Source organism: Pseudopipra pipra, chromosome 3 (assembly GCF_036250125.1).
Source record: "Pseudopipra pipra isolate bDixPip1 chromosome 3, bDixPip1.hap1, whole genome shotgun sequence".
NCBI lineage: Eukaryota > Metazoa > Chordata > Aves > Passeriformes > Pipridae > Pseudopipra > Pseudopipra pipra.
The window spans coordinates 11,050,405-11,074,330 of NC_087551.1; the positions used below are offsets into that span (position 1 = coordinate 11,050,405).

The 23,926-nt window shown below is 50.5% G+C and overlaps 2 protein-coding genes across 12 annotated transcripts; one reads left to right on the forward strand and one right to left on the reverse strand.

Moving 5' to 3' along the window:
* The first annotated feature begins 1,556 nt into the window (after nucleotides 1-1,556).
* On the forward strand, nucleotides 1,557-4,668 carry GINS1 (GINS complex subunit 1). The gene is made up of 7 exons (XM_064647772.1): nucleotides 1,557-1,668; nucleotides 1,746-1,810; nucleotides 1,895-1,990; nucleotides 2,314-2,404; nucleotides 2,901-3,017; nucleotides 3,844-3,918; nucleotides 4,184-4,668. Exons 1-7 carry the CDS (start codon nucleotides 1,594-1,596, stop codon nucleotides 4,250-4,252), a joined length of 588 nt encoding a protein of 195 aa, XP_064503842.1. The 5' UTR covers nucleotides 1,557-1,593; the 3' UTR covers nucleotides 4,253-4,668.
* Nucleotides 4,669-6,152: 1,484 nt separating this feature from the next.
* Nucleotides 6,153-23,919, reverse strand: LOC135410872 (ninein-like protein). 11 transcript variants are annotated; one of them, XM_064647741.1, is made up of 15 exons: nucleotides 22,973-23,911; nucleotides 21,545-22,419; nucleotides 21,008-21,098; nucleotides 20,308-20,445; nucleotides 19,903-20,041; nucleotides 18,662-18,772; nucleotides 17,968-18,050; nucleotides 15,759-15,871; nucleotides 15,146-15,288; nucleotides 13,775-14,103; nucleotides 10,382-10,451; nucleotides 9,023-9,259; nucleotides 7,817-8,029; nucleotides 6,895-7,011; nucleotides 6,153-6,802 (listed from the first exon to the last, which is right to left on the reverse strand). In XM_064647741.1, the coding sequence occupies exons 3-15, from the start codon at nucleotides 21,046-21,048 to the stop codon at nucleotides 6,614-6,616; spliced, it is 1,923 nt and encodes a 640-aa protein (XP_064503811.1). In that variant the 5' UTR covers nucleotides 21,049-21,098; nucleotides 21,545-22,419; nucleotides 22,973-23,911; the 3' UTR covers nucleotides 6,153-6,613. The 11 variants fall into 11 exon arrangements, 10 of the variants coding, with proteins under 10 accessions (XP_064503811.1, XP_064503809.1, XP_064503808.1 ...); XM_064647739.1 differs by adding an exon at nucleotides 20,529-20,665 and having other exon boundaries at nucleotides 21,008-22,419; XM_064647738.1 differs by adding an exon at nucleotides 20,529-20,665 and having other exon boundaries at nucleotides 20,845-22,419.
* Between the last annotated feature and the right edge of the window lie 7 nt (nucleotides 23,920-23,926).

Below are 23,926 nucleotides of genomic sequence, written 5' to 3' on the forward strand. Positions count from 1 at the left end.
ACAATTGGAATTAGGGATGTCTGTTTATTGCTATTATCTTTCCTGGCTCAGATGGGCCATTATCACTGCAGAACTCAATGATTAATGACAAGTTAAACGTGATGCTTCTGCAGTGACAGCGCTCTGGGGACCAGGCACTCCACAGCACCTTCTTCAGGCCCTACACCTCTGCTGTGCCACAGGCTGGGTGGGAAGGGAGAGGATGGGTGCCCCTGCCACAGTCAGACAGCCCAGAAGAGAGAGAGGGGAGAGATGCTGCTTACTAATCCTGGCTCCAGGATGCTTTTCCTCCTTACAAAAACCCCAAGACCATGCCATCTGCCATCCTGCACGACACCCCAGCCACAAAGCTGCCCCTTGTCCATTCATTTGCCCCACAGCTGCAGCACGTTGCTGAAGACCAACATGCCATCCTGATATTGTGTTGGGCAAAATCCGCCGCCATGGCTGCTCCTACAGCATCTGCTGAAGACACACAAGGGTTTTTTTCCTAGCTTTGGTTTCCAGACGTGGGATCACATTACTCCATGGCTGGCTAACAGCAATGTGCTCCCCATCTAGACACTGATATACTCCATAGAGGTCAGATCCTTTGGAAAACATGCTTCTTGAAGGAAGCAGCACCATGTAGACACAAACCTGTTCCAGTGGTGGCACAAGGACAAGATGACCCAACACCCCCTGCAGCAAGGGTCACTAGTTCTGCTGTATCACCCCTCCTGTCCCCCACCAGACAGACAAAACTGGCTACAGCACAGCCAGGAAACAGGTCTGTTTGGGAAACAAACACCCAGAAGTCCACCTCCAGCTTGCACGTGACTGGGGCATTTCTGGACATTTTAACCCCATGCCTAAAACACCAAATGAAACAGTTGTTGAGATCATTAAAACACTCTTGCCAGAGCCAGAACACAGTCCCTGCTCAGTTGTGCAGGTGCCACATCATCGTAAACACAAGCAGCATAAATGTCTCAGGCACACAAAGCACACCGAGGTGTCTCAGTCCTAGTGTGAAAGCCCCAATTTTGACTGTAGTCGCACAACAGTGCTGCACAAAACACTGCTCAGTTTTTATGTCTAGCAACCATAAGAAACACATGGTCAGAGAAATAAATTACTGGAGCAGGCTACACCATGGTCCTGGATTATTGAATCCCTTCAAGGGTTTTGAGTGTTAAAAAATTTCCTGTCCCATCCAGAAACGCACCCCCTTTTTTTTTTTCTTTTCCTCCTTTTATTTGTGGCATGTTTCAGGTTGAAGGACACTGCTGTCAAAAGCACTGGGAAGGGCTGGGGTGGTGCGGGGAGGAGGTTGCCAGAGGCAGCCAGACAGTGCCTTAACCACTCGGGGTCTCTCAAAGTGACCCCGAGGGTGCCCAAAAGCCGCACCAGTGTCGCCCAAAGAGCGCCGAGACCGGGCAACTCAGCGCAGGGAGCGGCGCTGGGCGGGAGCTGCCGGAGGCCACGCCCTCCAAGGCGGCCCCCATTGGCCCCGCCCCGCCCCGCCGACGGCCCCCATTGGCCCCGCGCGGCCCCGCCGGCGGCCCCCATTGGCTGCAGTTCCCGCGGGTTTCCGGCGCGCGCGGCTGCGGGATGGCGGGAGAGCGGGTCATGGAGCTGGTGCGGGAACTGCACCGCGCCACCGGCGGGCACCTCCCGCCATTCCGGGTGAGCAGAGACGGGGCGACTGGGAACGCCGGGAGCGGGCGGGGTCCCGCTCTCGCTGACTGTGTCCCGTGTTGCAGACGGAGGGGCTGCGGCAGGCGCTGGAGGAGATGCGGGCGCTGTACGAGCGGAACCAGGCGGATGTGTGAGTGTTGGCGCGTCCCGCAGAGCCCGGGAGCTGCCCCCCTCTGGCCTTATCCTCCTCATCGTCCTCTTCCTCATCCTCCAGGTCCGAAGCGAAGTCGGGACGGACGGACCTAATTTTCCTCATCCGGTTCCGGCACTGCTGCCTGCTCCGGAACCAGCGCTGCCTCCTGGCCTACCTGTGAGTGCGGGGGCGGCCGTCGGTTCACCCCCGCCGGCACAGGGTCCCCAGGGGCAGGGTTTTGGGACTCGGCCCGAGCAGGTGGTTCCTCCGCCAGGTGCGGGGCTGGTTCTCCTTGTGTTCATTGCCGGTACCAACAAAGAGAAGACCCTCCTTCCCTCTGCTGTTTAAGAGTTTTCATTATGAATAGGCCAGATATCACAGGTGGAATGACCCAAGTGTTTGCTCTCTGCTCTGAGGGCAGACTGGGGCATCATTGTTGCCTGGGGATGTTGCCAGCACTCACCTCAAGGATGCTGGGTTTGCCCCGTTTCTTCCCCCAGGTACGACCGGCTGCTGCGGATCCGAGCGCTGAGGTGGGAGTATGGCAGTGTCCTGCCAAACACCATCCAGTTCCACATGTCAGCTGAGGAAGTGAGTCAGCCTTGTTTTAAACTCTTCCTCCCTTTCCACTTACTCCACCTCTTCCCCCCACTATAAACATGATGCTTAACGTGTCTTTCTGTAAATACTTATTTGTTAATTCATTGTCTATGGGTACAACCCCAAATGGACACTGAGTGCACTTTTTAATGCACTTTTAAGGATCAGGTGATCTCTATTAGATCAGACTCACAGAGAGACCAACAGAACTAGGTCCGTATGTGCTGCTCTCAAATGCCATCTCTAGACCAATGTACAGAGCTGCTGACATTAGCAGCATCTGTCCTACCCTGAATCCAGATTGCTTTGCCTCAAGGGTGGTTTTTCCTTTCTAGGAGAGCTTGCATTCATTCACCTTTGGCTGTCAGGAGCGTGCTTGGGAACAGTGGTCTGACAACACAAATAAACTAGATCTCATTCATCAGGGACCTGTCTTTCAGCATTAGCTGTTTGGTTTTGACTGAGGGATCACTGTTACTGCCCACAGGTGGAGTGGTTCAATCGGTACAAAAAGTCTCTGGCTACCTACATGAGGTCAGTAGGAGGAGAGGAGGGGCTCGACCTTACACAGGACATAAAACCTCCTAAAAGCCTGTACATTGAAGTAAGTGCAAGATCTGTGGTTTCTGTCTGTGAACAAACATTTACCCGACCATCTTTTTTAGAGTCAGTTTATTAAGCAAAGCCTCTGAGAGCACCAAAGCTTCTACAGGCTTCTGGATTTTACTCTGCCAGCATTTTACTCCTACTGAGGGCACAATGTATGGTCAAAGATGGTATTTCTAGTCTGTAGGGCATTTGTGATGGGGTGAGTTATCCAGTGAGAAGTTTCTGCAGCTTTTTGCAGAAACTTAACCAGCTCTCAGATCAACTAGAAACCATGTTCCCACATTAAGGACTGTTACCTAGGGGGCTTTGTTGTGTTTTTTTAAATGGACTCTTATAGATGAGACTATAAATTGCTTTACGCAATTGATACAACAAAGCAAGAGCACGTGAGAAATCAGTCAGTAGCTGAAGTGCTCTGTTCTGATATTCTCTTCAAAAAACCATGTAGTGACAATAAACCTGCTCCTTACGGACATTCACTGTTAAAACAGATTGACATTTTCTGGTATGTTTGTGGGGAGGGGAGGGTCACCAGTCCCTATCTCTTGTGCTCCTCTTCCTCAAGTTTCTGGAGAGACTGGGCTCTTGTTCCAGGCAGAGACAGGAAGAGAATGTCAAGGTGGAGCCCACAGACCATGGGCACTAATCCATGGGATCAGTTCAGTTCTGCATTTCTAGGTCTGCTCTGTACTGAGACTCCCTCAGGCAGGGAGCAATGTGTCCATTCTCACAGTCCTGGGGCATGTGTTGCAAGCCAGCAGTGATGTCTAGTGTTTCTATGGGAGATGGGGTGATCTGGGAGCTCTGTTTCTGCTTCGCAGGTGCGGTGTTTAAGAGACCATGGAGAATTTGAGATTGATGATGGGACTACCATCCTGTTGAAGAAGAACAGCCAGGTACCCGTGACAAGAATGTCATCCATTCTCTTCCTTCTCTTTCACTCCCATAACATCCCCCTGCTTATCCCAGCTTTGCAGCATGTCACAATTCCTACACACACAGCTCCCTGCACATGCTGCAGGCTGTCTGCATGGCCCAGACTGCAGCTCTGCCTGGTCTGGTACCGTGATGCAGTGGATATATAGCACAAAGAACAGAGCTGGCTGTGTGGAGCAACAAATCCAACAAATTCAAGGAAAGTTCTCCTGTGTTTCTGTGCAGCACTTTTTACCCCGCTGGAAATGCGAGCAGTTAATCAGACAAGGAGTCCTGGAGCACATTCTGTCCTAAGTGTGGAGGACAGGAGGGACAACTCTTGCTTGGTGGCCTGCCCACAATGGGGACTGAACTGTAGTGTGTGCAGCACTTCAGACACCTCAGCATTTCTGCAGTGGCACCCTGCCACTCCTCCCAACAGCCTCTGGTGCCTTACCTGAAGATCAGCCCTATATTATGCAAACCACATTGGCCACCCCTCTGGGAGGAAATGGTGCATACTGGTAATGTAGTGATCTTGGGAATCCGGGGGGTAGGAAGGGGGAGCAGGGCGTTATCCAAGCCCCAGAGCTACAACTGGCATTTGTAAATGCATTTTTCTTTGGACTAATTGATTGTTCACGTGGGAGTAAGACACCAACTGGCTGGGCTCTGGAAGCCAGGAAAGCTCTGTGGTTGCAAAATAAAGAACTGCTTTAGCCTTCACTGTAGTGATTTTTAAGAGTTAATGTTGTGTTCATTAAGCACTCTGATCTGGGTCCCTAGTCAAACCTGTCCTGACCCTGCAGCATGATGGTTATTTAAGTGTCTCAGTGGAACTGTTCCTCCAAGTGTCAGAAAAGGCTGTGCAAGCTTCTTTCCAGGATTAGACAAGAAGCCCTGTCTCCCATCAGAGACCTATAAATGTTGTTTCTTGAGGTGCTGTATGAACGAGCACTGCAGTCTGGGCTTCCCCAAGCACTGGTCTGGTAAGGCCTAGGGACTGTTTGGTGTAGGGGTGGGAAAGGGAGCAGAGGGTTTAAAGGATTCCAGTTAGCACAAAACCAGAACAAGGCTGAAGAGCTGCTTTCCCTGTCTGGTTTTCTTAATGGAGCTGCTCACTCTTGAGAAGTGGCTGAGAGAACACTTGCAAAAACATTAACCCTGGCTCAGACTAGAGGTTTGCTTAGCCCCCATCTCAGACTGGAGCTGAAAAAGCAAATAGCTGGGGAAGAATGCAGGAGCAGGGTAAATGCTTGGGGCACTACTGCATTGCTCTCCCACCCTCAGCCAAGCAATATGCCTGAGCCCCTCTGTGGAGCTGCCCTCCTTGTAACAGCCCAGCTTCACCTTGTGGCCCTTGTACTCAGGGCTGCCCCCAAGGCAAAGAGGAGTGTCAGCTCTCAATGCATTGGGGCAAAAAAAGTACAGCTAAACCAAGGAGGCCTCCTCAGTCACAGCCTCCAGTCATCTCCAAGCCTGGCCCCAGGGCCAGGGAACTTCTCTGCCCTAGCAGGCTGAGGGGCAGCCTTAAACACAGTACCCGAGTTTCAGCTCACAGCCAGTTTATCCTCTTTTGTTCCTGAACCAACAACACCATGAGCTATTTTTAAGCCCTCTTCTTTGTACTGACTTTGTCCAGCCTCTGCACTGGTACCCTGAAATAGTCAGGCTTGTCTAGTCTCTCCTACAGTTTTCTCCATAGCCCCCAAAATCCTAGGAGTGCTTTCACAGGGAGTGGCAACCACAGCCCCTGTGTAAATGTCCTCTGCTCTGGACACTGCACCGAGGCAATGATGCACCTTCCATGCAGAGGGGAACACCCGGGGCAGAGCAATAAATTTGGTATTTGCAGATGTGAACGCTTGGCCTTTCAGACAACTTACTTTGGCAGTAGTACTCACTGTCAGTGTGTAAAGGCCACCAAGGAAGGCAAGAGGACAGTTCACTTACCATGTCTCCTGGTCTCCTCTGAAGGGAGCTGAGTAGGGGGTCATCAAGCCCCAAGCCTTGGAGGCTCAAACTGAAAGAAGCCTCTACCCTCAGTCCCTCTGTCCCGCTCACTGCAGAGGCAAGTCTGGTTGGTTTTGGATCCTAGGCTCAGGCTGTAGGAGGGCCAGTCTCCTAGAGCCCAAGAGGAGCTGTAGGGAATGAAAGTTCAGCAACAGTTGGGGAAGGTTACTGAAATACAGAGCAGACTGGAGATGGCAGGAAGTGCTGTAATATTACAAACATTTTAATACCACCACACAGCTTTCCTGATCAGAGTGAGCCAGACACAGGAACCTGCAAGGCCTTCTGCCCTGGCTTTCCAGCCATAACAGTGTGGCCTCAACATCAACCCTCTACAGAGAGGGAACATCTGCGTCACCACCAAACGCTGCTGGAGTTCAAAAAAATCCTGTGGGATGGCTGCCCTGAGACAGACCTGACTTATAACAGCACACTGCCACTGAGAAATGCAGCAAAGCTGGTGCTTTCAGTTGGAAAATTCAGCTATCCACAAGACAAACTTCCTTAAAGGTCTGGGTTCTCTATTATCTATTTTCTATGCAGGAACATCCTGCCAAGACCAGAGAGGACAAGGCTGATTTTCCAACCCAGCCATACCTCCCCTTCTGCACCCAACCAACCCCAGCCAGGAGCAGGGGCAGGACTGCCACTGAAGGTGTCCCATCACCCACTCAGACTTGCTGGTGTGATTTTTCCGATAAGCTGCTTCAGAGCTGAGGCTTTCTCCTCCAACAGCTGGTTCTTCTCCTCTGTGCTCTTCTGCTTCAGTTCAGCAGCCTGCAGGGCCACTGCAAACCCCCTGTTCTCCCCACGGAGGTCTTCGATCAGCAGTTTGTTCCTGGAGAGTTGGGCCTACAAAAGGGACAGGAGGCTTCAGGTTCAGCATGCCATGCAGGGGTACCAGACAGGGAGGAACACGCAGCACTAACCCCTCTTGCACTCACCTGGGCATCTCTGAGCTGAGCTGCCCTCTCTGCCAGCACAGCCTCAGCACTCCTCAGGCTGTGTTCCAGCCCCTCTGCCTGCTCCACAGCAGCCTGCAGCAGGTGCTCGTGTTCCGCCTGCAGTGGGCAAGAAAGCCTGTTGTTGGGTTGTCCTAGCACTCCCCTGGCCTCTGGCAACCCTGGTCTGTACATTTCCCCAGGGCCCTGGACCTTCACACTCCCTGAAGGAGAGCAGGGGAGGATTAGGTGAGGTGCAGGATGCAAAGAGCAGTAGGAAAGGTGTCTAGAGCAGTACAACCTTCTCTAGGTCTGCACCTGACGAATTTTAAGACAAGGCACGGATTTCCCAGGAGTGTTTTTTATAAAAACAAGCCAACGGCCTCCCCTCTCCCAGGCATGTCCAGAAAAGCCCAGGGAGAGACATAGTTTCCTTCGATGCAGTTTTTGTGTCTGCTCATTATAATTCCTTACGTTATAATTTGTTCTATCTTTGCCCAGTTTGTCACAAGACAAACTCACGAAAACCCAACACCTCCATTGCCCAGTGCCCCAGAGATAAAACCACCCCACTCTGTGAACTCCACACAGAGGGCTCAAACTTTTTTTTTCCCAGTCTGAGCCAAGAGAGTCTCTCCCTGGATAACTCCTGCTCCTCTAGGCACAAGGTAGATACCTGGTCTGGGGCAGGTGGATTTGAGTGGGGAGGGCTCATGTTTGAGTGCAGGGCAGTGACTGCTTTCATGAGGAATTAAAAGTTGCAGCTGAATTTGAAGGTAAGTGCATTTTCCATGTGGGTTCTTTATATATTGCATCTTCTACTCAAACCTCTGGTGCCTTCAACCACAGCTGCCTTCCAGGCTGCCAGGACAGCAGTGTTCCCTTGACAGTACCCTTGACTGAGCTCCCATAATTACCTGCTTACCTGGATGCTGACCAGCTGCCTGCATGTTTGCTCAGCCTGCTGGTGGAGGCTTTCCTGGAGCTGCTGAGTCTTGCACTGTTCCTCTCTCAGGGTGGTTTGCAGCTGCTCCAACTGCTGCTTTGACACCATGTTGTTCATCTGGGCCTTGGCCTGCTGCAACTGCAGAGCGTGCTGGGTCTGGGCCAGGCTCAGGCTTGCTTTGGCTTCTAAAAGCTGTAACACAGACAGGTGGATAGCTGGTTACAGCTCTGAGCCGACAATGTTACAGGTCCAGGGGGTACTGTGGGGGAGAGGAGAGGTTAGGTAGCACCCTCAGCACCGTGCAGGACCATGGGAGTGGTGCTTACTGGGCAGCCTGCAAAGCAAGGGACTGAGAGCACCAAGAGCTGCAGGTGGATAAATGGAGACCCTTTGCTGAGCAGCAAGGAGCAGGAGTTGCTGGAGGACTCTTCTGGGAGTAAATCCCAGCACAAAGGGCCACAATGGCAAGAGACAGAGGGGGCTGCTCACCTGGGTTCTTGGATATATCCCAGGCAAGCTGGGATGTACTACATGTCATGTACTACATGTCCTCTGCTTCCTGGCACCAGCAAAGGGCAAACCTGGTACTGGGAAGCAGGTCTGGTCCCACTTTGCACTAGGGCTATCCAGGGGTGGCTGACATGGGTAAGCTGTACTTTGGAAAGCCAGTCCCTGAGCCTGTCCACAGGGTAGAATGCAGGAGAGGGATAGTAACACATCTGAAGGTTTCTCACACTGGCTTTCCTCTCTCTATCCTGGTGATCCTAGTTCCCCTGCTCTGATCACATTTCCCTTCCTTCAGACAAGGCCTGTCTGGCTGCTGTCATCCCTGCCCAGCCCCTACCTGATCCTGCCACTCCCCCAGCTCCTCTGCCAGCTGAGCCATGGGGAACCATAGCTCCTGGCACCCCTGTGTGAGCCACCTCCACTCAGCCTCCATCTCCTGTGCCCAGCCAGCCTGCACAAGACAAGGACAGAGAGGACATCACAGGCAGCAAGGACCTGTCCCCAGCTGCCCTTGAACTGGCTTTGGACATATTTAAGCAGGAGAGAGAGTCCTTTGTCCCCCACAAAGAGGAACAGGACAAGTTTTTTCTTACTGGGGAAGGTGTCCAACACAGCCCCCAGCAGGGGGGCGATCACAAGGACCACTCAGCACCCTGCCACCAACTGAAGGACACCCACCTTCTCCTGTGAGGCCTTCAGCTGCTGTTGGAGCAGCTCCACTTCCATCCAACATGCTGCATGCTTCTGGTGGTGTTCCAGCCTTGCAGCCACCTCTGCTCCTCGTGGCCACTCGGCCTCTGCAAGCCTCTGGCTCTGCAGCTGGGCACTGTGACCAGCCTTGTGCCCAGTGAGTTCACAGCCCAGCTGATGCACCTTGACATTCGGGTGGGAGACCTCCTCTTTGCTCTTCTCGCTCTGGAAAAGGTTGGAAAAAAACCCCAAATCATGCACAGAGGCTTGGGGTGGGAACAGAGGCAACAGACACCTAATCTGTCCCACAACTGCCCCCACTGGGTTCCCACCCAGGGACACTGCTCCAGGGCCTTGTGGGCACTCAGGACAAGGGTCCTCATGTCCCAGCCTGACCAAGGCCCAGCAGCACAGCATTCCTAAATAAGGAAACCTGCACAGCTGACAGCCATGGGAGAGGTCACTGAGGGAGAAGGGGGACACAGGACTATATGGGTGTGTAACAGTAATATTAAAATTAGTAAGAATAGAGTATGAATGGAAATATGTCCGTGTGCACATGTGAAAGTACAGACAAAAAAACAGAGTAGGGGCTACAAGAACAGCCCACATTGACACTAAAGGGCACCATCCCCCAGGTGTTACCCCTAGGACACCTTCCCTTGCAGTAATGCTGAGCAAGGTGCATTTTCTGACCCATGTTCTGACCAGACCACAGCAGAGATAACATCAGCAAGCCTGCATCTAACAGCAGGGTGGCAAGATCCCATTCTTCTGCTATCCTCACAGGAAAATGGGCAATTCCAAAGGAGGAAAAGCAGGCAACGGGCAGCAGGTTATTGGAAGCTGAAGCCAGCAAGGGCCAGCAAAGGCCACCCTGCTACAGCTGATGACCCTGAAGGGTAGAAAAGACATGCAAAAAAACAGGTTGTGGTTCCAAGTCATGAGGTATCCCAGGAACAGAGCAGAGAACTGAAAAGCCTGCCCGCCTTGTTCACATTGCATACAAAAAATCCTGGCCAGGCCTTGTGTGCATATCCAAAGGCCTTTGAGTTTGTGGGTTTGAGACTGGGAGTGAGCAAAACCTCTGGGAGAAAGACTGCAAGTAGGTAAAGTCAACCTCATTAGAGACTTTGTAGCAATACCTTCCCTTCTGTAAGACCTTCACTGGCTTTTGGCACACAGGTTTTCTCTACTTGACAAGTTATAAGATGAAGCTGGTTCTTCAAAGCAAGACTGGGTTTGAATGCTTGAAACAAACATTTTTGTTCTCCTCTATGAGCACATGCAGTTTTTGTCCTCCTAAATCCTTCAGTCAAGAGCCTGTCAGTGTTAATGGCCTCTTACCAACATTGTTAAGTCTGCTATTTCAGCCAGCTCCTCCACCTTCTCCCTGCCCAGCTTGTTCATGTGTTTCCTGTTGGAAAGAGGGATACAATCAGCTTCAGGCCAGAGAGCAGCAAACCACAGCTCCCCAGAGGAGGGCCCTGTTTTGGGTAGTCTTACATCTGGCTTTGGCCTGCAACAGGAAGCAAAGCCAAGCAAAAACAGATATGGTCCTGCATTGATTCAGGAGCGAGTCAGGTGTCTCTGCACCAACAGGTGACTCAGCCCAGCCCAGGGCAGAGAGCTGGGGACATCCAAAGTCCTGCAACACTGTCAGAGGCCTAAAAATCATGGGATGAAGAACAGTAGGAGAGACATATTAACAGACTCTTGGGATCATCCACACCAGCAACCTGTCTCTCCTCAGATTTATGGCCTAGTGGGTGATCTCTACCTATCTCAAGCTTCCTAAGGCAGAAACAGGCCACTGGTCAAAATATTTGTGTAGCAAAGAAGCTACACAACCCTTCCTCCCACACATACCCATCTCCACAGCCTCCCCAAAACCTGTTTCTGGCCCTGTGCTCTGGCCAAGCCTGTCTCAGCACTGGCTGCTTTTGTGTGCAGCAAAGGGTGTGCGAGTGCCAGCTCTCTCAAAAATAAGAAAACAGAAGGCAGGTTGAGCCAGTTGAAATCTGGTAAATGCACCTGAGTGGCTGTTCCTTTTATCCACCCATTTGCCAGCCTCCTGCAGCTGCCTCTTCTCTTACTCATAGCGTTCACTGCCCTTCTTTGCTAGCCTCAGTTCCTGCTGGAGTCTTCCAAGTTGACTCTTCAACAAGCTGTTCTCCAGCAGCCAGCACAGGTCTCCCTTACAAGGAGAGACAGCAGAGTGAAAAAACCATGCAAAAGCCCTGTTTACTCTTGGCATTCTGTGCTGGCTCCCTGGTCTATTCCCATTTGGTTTCCAAGGACAGTAAGAAATAAAAGAAATCTGAAAAACAACCATCCAGTAACTCAGGCAACATATGTGGGGACAACCAAGAGACAAGGGTAGAGAAGGAGCAGGTCTTCAAAGGAAATAAAGAGGAATAAGGACAGAGAGCATCAGACTCTGAATTTGTGCGCCTTCCAGCTGGCTAAAATTATTTTGCAGTCTTGCCAAGGAGTGGAAACAAAGCTATTTGGCTCATCAAGACACACCAAGACTTAATTACAGGATCACCAGGTGGTGAGCCCTACCCCTCACCTGCAATAAAGCCATATCTGGAGAACTCAGCTTGTTTGACACAACAGTTATGACCCCAAATCCAAGGCTCATCATCCTTCCACTTCTATTGGTACTTCCAGTTTCCCAGGAGTCTATGAATACTGGCACTTGTGGGAAGGAGGCTCAGTCCTGTTTTAAACAGACAGTCCTATCCAATAGCTACTGCTAAACACCAGTTCCATACAGGACTGCACTCCAACCTGACACTCTCTTGAGCTCTGGTACACGACATCTTTGAGCTGCATCAGCCCCCGTTGCAACCTAGTCCTTTCCCTCTCCAGATCCATTTTGACAGCCAGAATGTCATGTTTCCTCCTGTGCTGCTACACCATTCTGTCTCCCAGAGCTTTCTTCTCCTGTTCTTGCCATCCAGATCGAGTCTGTCTCATGTCCTGAGATGCTGCTCTGTCTGCTGTGTGAAAGCATACCTTTTAACTTTGCTCTCTCTGCCTTCTTCCCAAGCACATCCCCTTGTCTATCAAGATTCCATTTCTCCGTGATAAATACTTTCCACTTTGGCTCCAGCTTCTAGACTGAGCAGGCCATTTGCTGCAACAGACATCTGCACTGGTCCATCCATCACACAGTCTCTCATTTCTCCTCTGTTCCTTATGTGCAACAGGACATTTTGGTCTACCTGCTCATCTGAGTCTTGCAGATCTGCTCCTTTCCCCCCAGAGGAAAAGTCTCCAGACACTCTGTCCATTCCAACACCAGAGCCCTCAGCTCCATGGATTCTGCTTTACTCCCATTTCATCCTGGTGCCTTTTCTAATATTTTTCTGCTTAAGCATCTCACACATTTTGGCCTGTTCCTCATTAACCTCCTCTTACAACTTTAGCTGACTCTGCTTCCACAGAGACTTTCTTTTTCCTTACACTTCCACTGTTGCCTCTCCTGGGCACGCTGCTATTGAAGGTCTCACCTTGGAGCCTTTATTGTTGGGAAATCACCTCCTCTCACACTAGTGTTGCTGCAATAAAGCCTTACAGCTGTCCTCATGCTGGCATTCACTCCACGACAGCTCTTGGTTATGCTCAACCTCTGCATCTTTCCTAAAGATAAAAAAGACTTTGCTGGCTTGGGTTTGATAACACAGCTTGGAAACCTCAGCCAGCTCCAGAATGTACGTTTGCTGGAGATGCAATACAAAGTTTTGTTTTTGTTACAAAGTCAAGGCAATTAGTTAACGTTATAGAAAGTTCCCAAACTATTTTGCACCTCTCAGACTCACACCCATCACATCTTTTCCAACAACTCTGAAAGCTCCCCACTGTAGTCAGTCCATCTACCATTCACCAGAGATGGTGGTAACACAGCTTAAATTACTTGTATTCCTGTTATATGGCTTTGTTTCCCTGGTCTACCACAGACTTCAGCTATCACCTCCTTTCTCCCCATCTACCCCATATCTCAGCCCTAAAAGAGGAATAATGACCCTAGCAAAATCCTCTGTTTCCGTATTGCCCAGGGGAACTCTGCTCCCGAAGGGAGACACAGCAGGGAAGAGGCAGAAGGAGAGCCTGGGGACACTGGTGGGGTGTGTTGGAAAGCAGGAAGGAGCAGGCATGGACAGGCAGTTTCCTGCCAATTCCTCTCCAGTCTCCTCTGCAAGGCCACTCTGGCCCCTGGGGATGTTGCAGAACTGGCACCACAAGCACAGGAAGGGAAGATAAACAGTCATTTAGTGACAGCCTCACTCTTTCACCAGCCAGTCTGTTTTAACTATGTAGAGAAATTTAAGACATTTTTTGCTGCTTTTAAGATAACGAGTTGTGATGATCTAGCAAGCAGAGGCAGGTTTGTTGAAGGACCAAGAAAGAGAGAGATAATAAGAAAACACTAATGAAAGCTCTCTTGTATCTCTCAGTATTTTGAGATACAGTGTTTGCTTGGGCACTGCCTCTGACACAAGCTTGTAGAACATGCGAGGAAACTTAAAAGTCTTGAAATAAAAGCACTCATATAAGGGGAGTTCAGATGTCTTGCTTCGAACAGCTCCAGCCCTGCAATACTGCCCAGATTTTCTTCCAAATTAAAGCAGCTCTCCAGCCTCGTGAGGAATCAGCCCAACCTACTCTGGTACAAGCAGGGGATGCACCCCTGATCTCCTGCTTAGCCCCAGAAAAAGCACAGTGCCAGACCTCAGGCTTAATCTGTCCTGGTGCTGCTGTGTCCTCAATTCTTCTCCCTCCTGGTCCAGCTGCTGCCCTGGATGGCAAATGTCTTCAGTGTGGTGCTGTCCCACCCTGGCCTGCTCCACCTCAAACCTCTCCTCCAGCTCCAGACTCCACATAGGTTTTTGCTCTTTCAGGCTACTAATTACAGCCCAGTACTTTGCAACTGTTTCTTCCAGGTCTCTCTTCTGGTCTTCCATCTTGTGCATCTCAGCCTTGAAGCTTTCCTCACTGTCCTTCCTCTCTCTCTCAAAGTTTTTCTGCATTAACTCTAGTTGTTCCTTGTAATAGTTTATCTGTTGGAAGGAGATAGGATTTGGATATTAGCACCATGCTCCTGAGAGCTCCCTCTGCTCCATTAGCTCTAATTCAAGTTGATCTATTGGTCCCTCTCAAGAGGGGACACTCTTCAGGCAGTTCTGGTCCCTGCTGAACTTAGGGCAACAATCAGTCTCACACAGCAGCCTCTAACAGGCAGGTACCAGTGAGTCCCATTTCCTTCCAGCAAACAGCACAGTTCTCCCCTTTCTCCTTGTTTACAAGGAGCCTCAGAGAGGAGAGGGGAGAGGTCAGGGCATCATCTGCCACCGCTCCTCACATCCTTCCTCCACTGCAGAGTGGTCCCTTGCCAAGATGTGGTGGTGGGTAGCAGCTGCTCCCCACAGCTGCCCTGTAAACACTAGAAACTCCAGGATTTGATGAGCACAAAGGCAGGACTGTGAAGCAGGCGGAGCATCTGTAAGCAGTTTTGTGCTCCTTGAACTGTTCTGTCACCTGTGTGGCAGTTTAGAATTTACTCTTGCAGTGCTGCAACAGAAATCCAGCAAGCACCACTGACCTCTCAGTTCAGCAGCAAAAAGAGGAGTAAATGTGGAAACTGAGGCCTCTTACAAGAGCACTCTGTCTAAACAGGGCTGGGCTCACACTGTCACCTTAGGGCAAGTTGGTTAAAGTGTGCTGCAAGCCCAGGGCAACAGGGCTCTGATACACCCCACGCCCTCAGGAGACACCTGGCTGCTTCTCCTCTTGGTCCTGTTGCTGGTTTTACTGTGATAGCAACACCGGGTAATCTCTGGTTCCCCACAAGACGCACACAAACATTTTGCAAGGTGACAGTGATTTCCACAAAGCCTTTGCCAGCCAGTGAGGGCTCCAGACGCTCCTACCAGCTAAGACAGGCTGGAGATGCACATGAAATAATCCCAGCCAAGTGTTGAGGTACCACACTGCTCCCAGTCTGAACTCTCCAGCAACCCTCCTGGAGCAGATGCCTCATCAGTCATGCTGTAGCAGTTGTGCTTACCAAGAAGTCAGGACATTTCCCTCCACCCCGCTCACCTTGGTTTCCAGCTGCACCTTCAGCTCTTGCAGCTGCTCTTGGAGCTGCTCCACTGGGAGTGATATCTCTGTATATGTAGAAGTAGGAACAAGAGGGCTTGGAGAGGGGCGTTCTGGCAGAGAGGAGCCCTGTAAGGACAGGCCTGCGAGACAGAACTGATAAGAATGGCTGCACCTTCATCCAGTCAAGTCCATACAACTCCAAAAGATGGAGATTCCCTATCTATCTCATGGGTCCCAGGGCTACATCACTCCTCTCAGCCAGAAGCTTTTATCTAATGCTCAACTTGAATCTCCCAAGCCACAGTTTGGTTGGCTACATCTTCTTTATTATATTGTGTTTCCCTAACATCCTCAACAGTGAAAATCTGCCTGTTCACTCCTAGCTGCCTAGTCCACAGGCTACCATCACCAGCTCTCGAGTTGGGAATGCCTCTTTCCCTCCTCCCCACCACCCAATTTCCCCTTCTTCCCTCCCACGGCTGCCCAGTACCAGAACCTGCAGTGGTAGTTCAGGCACAAGCCACCCCACACTCCCATGTAAAAGTCAATCCAGCAGGAACTCTGTTCCTGCTGAGAAGATGGAGAGGCACTGAACACTGGAGCACATTACCTCTTGCTGGCAGCCCTGTCTCAGCCCTGCTCTCCTGGAGCTGGAGACGCAGCCTTTGCAGCTCCCTCCGCAGCGCCCTGTTCTGGTCATACAGCACCTGAAAAGACCAAAGACTGGTCATGATGTGGCTACAAAGCCCCCCCCAGGGTGTGGGAGGTGCCATGTGTACTCAGAGCCTCCTGCTCTCAGGCCCAGTACAAAGAGCAGAGGCCTCCCCCAGCCTCAGCACAGGGGAATTTTTCTTCCTTCCCAAGCAAATGCAGACATGAGAGAATTTGGAAGCGCCACAGAAGAAATGCAAGCCCAGATTACCATGACCATCACCAGTAGACACTATAAAGCACAAAGCAACTGGTCCTGCATGCAAAAGCCACGATACCAGGGTTTTTTGCAGACACCTCAAAGGGCTAGGCCTCCTGAGACCCTCCTGACCTAAACCACCATTGCTAGCATCCAACACATAAGAAACACCATGATCTCAGTACGGGCCCAGAGGTTTGCATTTACATCCTCAAGATACCTCTGTGGGCATCCAGGCTAGCCAACAAGCACTCCTGTATGCACACAAAGCAACAGGGAAGCAAGTCCCACAGGGCTCTGGGAGGGAACATTTCCAGGTTGCAGAAGGAATAAAGTGAAGCGAGAAGGTGCTGATCCCATGGGAAGCACAGCACAAGGCAGGTCCTGCTGGTCTCCTGGTGCCAGAGACACCCTGAGGCCAGAACAGGAGTTTATCCCACCTCAGTGCCAACATCAGCCTGCAGCAAGGAGTCAACTCCACAGCTGAATGCTGAGTTATGAGCCGCCACACCAGTGCAATGAGCCAGTTCCATGTGGGTGTCTGGAGCTGGAAAACTGCTTGCTTCACTTCACACCCTCCATCCCGTACTGGAAGCAACATCACACAAGGCATCCTGCCTTCTTCTGGACTGGGGGTCAGACCACTTTGAGCAGACATCAAATTACCTCCCACGTGCTGCCATTCAGGAAACTGATGTGTTGCAAGGGACTGTGAATTAGGACACTTCCAATTAATAAATATTACTGAGACGATATAGACAAATGCAAACCCAGTTTGTTTCATCTCCATTCTAAAAAGGAAGGGCAGGGGGCTGACAGCACTCAGCAAGAGTAAAGGATAAACCCAAGTGGGTGCCTTCACAGGGGCAGATGAAGCCTGAAGGTTGAACCTTTCCATCCATCAGCATTCTTATGGACAACTCCGGGGCTGTTTAACAGGAAGAAAAATTGCAGCACCAAGCATATTCAACCCTCTGGTGCCCCCTGGAGCAATGCTGCACTGGATTGTGCTCCAGTGTGTTTGCCTTTAATTACAGACTCAAGAGGGGCTGTCTGATGTGTCCATGGAACGACTTTGCTGAAAGTGCACATTTCAGCCCTTGCTGGAGGGATGTCATAAGTCACTGTCCAGTGACCACACTCAGTGGTGTTCCCCAGCCACACACAGCACTTGGGAACAAACGGGCAATGTAACAAGCACAGGATTTGGGAGCCAAGGCACAGAGCACTCAGCAACTCACAACATGCAAGATACACAAGTCACTTAAAAATGAGAGAAGGGAAACAGAGGTTGTGCTCATCCCAGACAGTCGAAAGCTCTGGAAGGAGCACATTACCCTGCAGGAAGTACAACATACAGAGCACCAACTCCTGGACCATACACACACACCAGATACCTGGACTGGCTCACCTTGACTCTCTAGCAGAGTCCAGCAGCAAGTTTTGTAGGGGTTTGTCAAGTGGGGGCAAGGAGAAGGAAGGGAAAAACAAAAGGATAGAAGAATTTCACTGTTAACATGCTTTCCGAATAAGGAGAACAGCTCTCTACTTCTGCGCAAGAAGAAATGCAACAGAGCCCAGGGTGGAGGTACACAGTTTCCAAACAAAATAGTCGATGGCTACAGAGTGGCAAGCAGGGAGGAATTTACCATCCACCCCTACTCTCCTCTGCCAAAATCCCAGCAAGGGAAACAACCCATGGAGGGCTGCAGGAGTGAGGAGACAGGCTGCTTTACTGAGGGTACAGCTGTCTCCAGCCTCCTCTGAGCAAGGCAAGAGGGATTCTCCTCTGCACCATGGTCAGGGCTGCCTCCTTCCACTCCCCCAGGCCAAAGTGCCCAACAGATGTGCTGAGGAGAGCAGGACTTTCACAACAACTGCTGGAGAACTGCCCACCCGTACCTGACACTGCCGCTCGTACTCCAGGACAATCTCGGCAAAGCGCTCGCTCTGGCTCAGGAACTCCAGGCTGTGGGGCTCCCCCTGGCCCAGCTGCACAAGCACAGGGAAACATCTCTCATCAAGAAAGTTATCACCTCTCCAAACAGAGAGCCAAAAGCTCTACTAAATCACTGAAGTCATGGTGCTACACCCATAGATTCAACAGAAGGGTTCGTATTGTCACCTGTGGGATGAGTCAGATGCAGAAAGAGGAGGAAAAACATTTTTCTCCACATGTGAGAGACAACAACTACAGGCAGGCAAGCTTTCCTGGCTAACCAGATCACAGACTCATTTCTTTCCCCAGTTTCATTTTGCCAGGTGAGTTGTAGGAGTGGAAGATACCAAAACTAACCCTTTACTTCAATAGTTGTGAAAAAGAAAGCTTTTCTTTTTTCTGGAAACCAAACTTCAAAGTTTTCACTTGAACACTGCAAATTTGTAAAATTTTCTAAAACTGCAAACTTTCTTCACCCTTTTTTTCCCCAAGCTTCAAAAGGCCTAACTTAAAAGCCAACATTTTTTTTTCTTTCCAGGTTGTCATCAACGTGCAGGAGAGCTCACGGAGGGGGAGACCATAACAACTGAGCCAAAATATGCAAGATCAATTTTTTGATGAGTTCCTGAAAAGTTTCTATTTAACTACAACAGAGAAAGGTTACCTTTTCCTTCACAATGTGGTTGAGTTCTTTCTGCAGCTCCAACACCAGTTCCTCAGAGGCTGACAGTTTCTCAGTCATCTCTGTGACCTTGTTTTGCAGCTCTGCGTTCTGCTGACAAAACACAGATCTCCTTGATGCAGTGGGTCCTGACATGGCAGGACAGGTTCATCAGACACAGGCCTTCAGCAGGAAGCTGTGAAACAGCTGGCAGCATGGCCAACACAGCACAGCTCCCAGAAGACCCTGAATTGGACAGCTCCTGGTTCCAGACAGGACAGGAGTCATTTTTTGCAGTAGCCAGAAGGGTGCCCAGATGTTATTTCTACACCACCTCATGCCATTGCCACGGGCAGCGGGAAGGGACTCTGTTTCATGGAGAAAGGCTTTCTTCCAGTGAGAAAATGAGAAAAGGAAAAGTGGCTGCAGGTTGGGCTGGGCTCTTCGGTGAGCATTTTGCACGTAAATCACTCTCTCTTTCATACATTTTTGTTATTAGTATTGTTGCTGTTACTGTTTGTTTTCTTATCTCATAGCTGTTTCCTGTAAATTGTTCTTATCTCAACCCACGATCTCTGCCTTTTGTGCCTCCAATTCTCCTCTAAAGCCACCCAAGGGACAGAAGATGGAGGAGAGGCAGTGAGCAGCAGTGTGGTTTGGAAAGTCTTGTGGGAGAACTAAATTGGGCAGTACCATTCCTAAACCACAACAGGACAGCACAGCACACTGTTGATACCTCATGGGCTGGGGTTAGGCTCATCTCTCCAAAGGACAGGCATAGGAGTGGGTTTTCCAAAATAAGAGCTAGATAGCCCCACAGGCTCATCTCTACCCCTGCTTCACAAAACTATGGTTTCTGTCACAGACAACAAAGGTAGCAAGTCCTGTGCTATCTCCAGCTGTACTTCTACAATGAACAGAACTGGGATGATCCCAGGCACGCAGACACCATCATCTCTGCTTTTGGCATGATCCCTGGCACAATTATAGCCTTAGCTATTGAGTATCCAGGTGTTATCAAGGGCCAAACCAGTCCCAACAAACAACATGGGGGTTTAATAATGCCACGGCAAGGGAACAAGCTCTGTATTTAATACAATAGTATGGATGTGGCTGATGATTCTTCTGCATAAAATTCCTGTCCTTCCCAGCAAAAGCAACACAAACCATCCATATTTGTCACCACCTCTGCTTTGCCTCGTCTGAAGAAGTGAAGATGTTTCACCCAGGGCAGTTTTACTTACCTTCATCACATTGTTCAGTCTCCCTTGCAGGCTGGCCTCTTTGCCCTGGAGGAACTGTGCATCAGCCTCCAGCTTTGCCTGGTGACTGACTGCTTGCTGCAAAAGCAGCTCTTTTGCTTCTATTTCTGCCTGAAAATCCCTGGGGGAAGAAAGCAACGTGGCTGGGGCACCTGGAGCATGTTCTCAGATGGTCACGAGGTACAGACACCCTCCCTCACCACGCACAAAGCAGGAGATGAGAACTTGGTTGGAAGGATGCTGAAACCATAGTGGGGGAAGGTCTTCAGGGATTTTTCTGCCACTAGCACGTTGACAAAACAAGTGGGAGATTTAACAGGGAGACTGGGATGGGAGGGAGAGGCTGTAGGCACATCTTCCCAGCCCCACCAAAAAGACCCTTCCTACTTGAGCTTGTTCTGGGTGTGCTTGAGAGCGACGTACTGCTCGTCCAGCTCCCTGCCAAGATGCAGGCAGCGTCTCTCTGCCTTCTCCAAGTCCAGCTTTGCCTTGTCCCTCTCTCTGGCGATCTTCCTCACCTGGATCCTGCAGACATGGAGAGCAGAGCATTAAGAGACACCTCACACATCCCAGAGAAGAGCCCTCCTTGCGGGGAGCAGCACCCTCACCAGAGGCACTGCAGTTTGTATCCATAGGAGGTGACAGCTGCATGCTGAAGCCCACTCCTGGGGACCATCAGTGTGCTGTCCAAGGCTGCAGGCAGCTCTGCCAGTCTCACCTGCTCCTCCATGCTGCTACTCCACCTCTGCAAGCACAGCATAGACTGTAATCACTTCCTCCCTCTTCTAGGAGTTCCAACAGGACTTCTGTTGTCACACCATCCAGTCATTCAGAGATGCCCTCCCATCTCACAGATAAGCCTAGATCATATCCACCCCAGATTTTCCTCAGCCCTTCCCCAACCCCTGCCACCCCATCATGAACCTTGGCTGCAAGCACTTCTTCCACCCCAGACGGTTGCTTGCTGAAAGGCCCTGCTGCTCACTTCACCCACCACCACCGATCAAGGCAGCACCAGAGACCTTGAGGATCCCCCCTTAGTTCTTCCAGGGCTCAGGCGGCAGTGACAAGCTGAGGATTGGCAAACCTGGTGCCTTTGCTGATGATGGAGGAGTGATGTGGGCCCATGCAGCTTGGCCAGAAGGACACACCGATTCCCTGCACGTTACCCTCTGACACTGAGGAAAAAACAGCAGAGACAAGTCAGTGGGGAAAAACTGGCAGAGAAAAACTGAAGCTTTCCATACCAAAAGGAAACTTCAGAGATCAAATCAATATTGAAGAACATTTTAGAAGCAAGCCCAAGCTGCCAGGAGGGAGATGTTCTGAGCTGCCCTTAAGGCAACTACAATGAGAAGGTTTTGGTGAACACTCAGAAGCCACAGAAAAAACAACACTGAAAGCTACAGAGTTTACAGTGACAACTGCCAGATGGGGACTTCCAGCCAACATTTTGTTTGACCTAGAGGCTAAAATTGCCTTGAGGTCAGCTTCAAAGGTAAATGAGATTCAGCCAAGCTGAGCCAAAAAGCATAAAGCTGATACAGAACCGATAACTCCAAAAGCACCAATTTTGTACCAGGTTTGAAAGAAGCCTTAAGTCAAAGTCTTAAGTCAAAAGAACCTGAAACAACTCTTCTTTCTTTTTTGGAGCTGTTTTGCTCAAGATCCTGGATGGAGCTGTCCTGGGTAATCTGTCCCTGTCAGGGTAATCAGAGATTCACTTCCACCAGAGGTACTTCAAAAGCATTGGCACATGCCTTGCCAGTCCTTGGAACTGAAAGCACTAAGGAGAAAAATATTTTACACCAAATAAAGAAAATGTGAATGAAGCTTGATCCATGCACTAAAAAGAGGACAATCTCTGTCACATGTGATGTCTGGACTTGTGTCTGGATTCCCTGCAGGACATTGTAAAACATCAAATACAGATTAACTGCCCTGTGTAGGGATGAGGCAATGACTTATTGTTCCTTATCCAAAGTCAATGGAAATCACCTCATGGAGCTGCTGATCAAGGCCATCAACCAGGATCCTTTTTACAAACTCACCCCGTGGAGTGCTAAGTCTTGGCTACTTAAGAGACATTGACTTGCCATAAAAAATGTAGTTGTATGGCTGAACAAGCCAAACTGCAACTCCTCAAAGCTCTTCCATCTCCATGCTTTTCCAGTTTAGTCAATATATTTGTGCGTTCCCAAGAAACGAGACCAAGAGAAATTCAACAGCTGCAGGAATTTGAAGCACCCAAACTGTTTCTTAAATCCCATCTCTTCTACAGTGCAAATGGAATACAATTTAAAAACGCTCTTTGAGAAGGACAGGGAGGTGCAGTATGCCCACATCCAAACTCTCTGCCCCTCAAAAGAACCCAGGGATCAGCTCTGTGAAAACTGGATCCCAGCTGCTTGAACAACATGGACAGAGCAGTGGAGAAGGCATCGGCTGAGGAAAGGCAGTCAGAAGTTTGGATCCTTCTCTAGTCTCTGTTGAGAACACCTGTCACGGGTGACAGTGGGTCTGTCAGCACCTTGGCACATACTGACGAAGCAATAGATGTTGACCAGATCAAAGTATACCCCTGAGATGGACTGAAAGAGAGGACTGAAAATGGAGGCCCTGATCCTGACAACATACTGATGCATCCTGAAGAAGCTGTCCTGTGGGAACAGAGAATACTGTCTCATGAGAACAGGAGCACTGTCTCATGAGAACAAGGACCTGTTTTGAATGAGAGTAGTTGGGAAGAACATCAACATGAGAGAAAAATAAGAGCAGGTGCTCGGGACTGTTGTGGGAAAGAATTGGGCTGTTTTGAGAAAGAGCAAAGTTGTTGTGAGAAAGTAGAGTTTAGAAAATGCACCTATTAGCTGTAAGAATTCTGGTGTGAAAGTTTGAACTGTCCTATCCGTGTGCATTACGTGTGTTCAAAAACTGTACTTAAGGGGCTGCGCAGCAGCCCCGGCTGTCCCTGCTTTTTTCTTGGAATAAACTTTGCTGGAACCTTTTTTCGCGTCGCTTTGGCCGTTCCGACACTTTCAGCGACAAACACCTACATCTCATTCCACTGCCTTGTCCCACCTCAGGTTGGCAAATCAACCCTCTCTTGACACCCCTGGGCTGGCAGAGGAGGTGACATGAGGCTGCCAGCCAGCACATTTCTCCTCCCCCCCCGTGCAAACTGCCTGGGGTGTTCCTGGGGCTGGACGCTTGGCTTCCACACGGGCACGGCGTGCTGGATATCCCAGGCACGGAGTTCCAGGGGAAACACACACCACACAGGGAAACCAAATGGGAGTGGCAACCCACGTGTCGCCTCCATCCTGCATTCCAAGGTGTTCTGAAGAACACAAACAACCTGTGCCCACCTGTGCCCCCTGGATGCTTTTCCTGGGGCACATTGGGAAGAGAGAGGCCAGCAGGTCAAGGGAGGTGATCCTGCCCCTCTACTCGGCCCTGGTGAGGATCACCTGGAGAGCCGTGTCCAGTTCTGGGCTCCTCAGGACAAGAGACACAGAGCTCCTGGAGCAGGTCTAGCAGAGGGCAACAAAGAGGATTAGGGGAATGGAGCACCTCAATTCTGGGGAAAGGCTGAGGGAGCTGGGGCTGTTTAGTCCAGAGAAGACTGAGAGGGGACCTCATCAATGCATGTAAATAACTCGAAGGCGGGTGTCAAGAGGATGGTACCAGAGTCCTTTCAGCGGTGCCTAGCAACGGGACAAGGAGCGATGGCCATAAACTAAAACACAAGAAGTCCCACCTGAACCTGAGAAACAATTTCTTTACACTGATGGTGGCAGAGCCCAGAACAGGCCGTCCAGGGAGGCCGTGGAGTTTCCCCTCTCTGGAGACATTCCAAACCCACCTGGAGGCGTTCCTGTGTCACCCGCTCCAGGTGAGGTGGGGCTGGATGATCCCCAGAGGTCCCTTCCTTCCAGCCCTCACGATCCCGTCACTCCCTGCGGACACCCCGTGCCCTCCCGCCCCGCGCAAGCGCACGCGCACA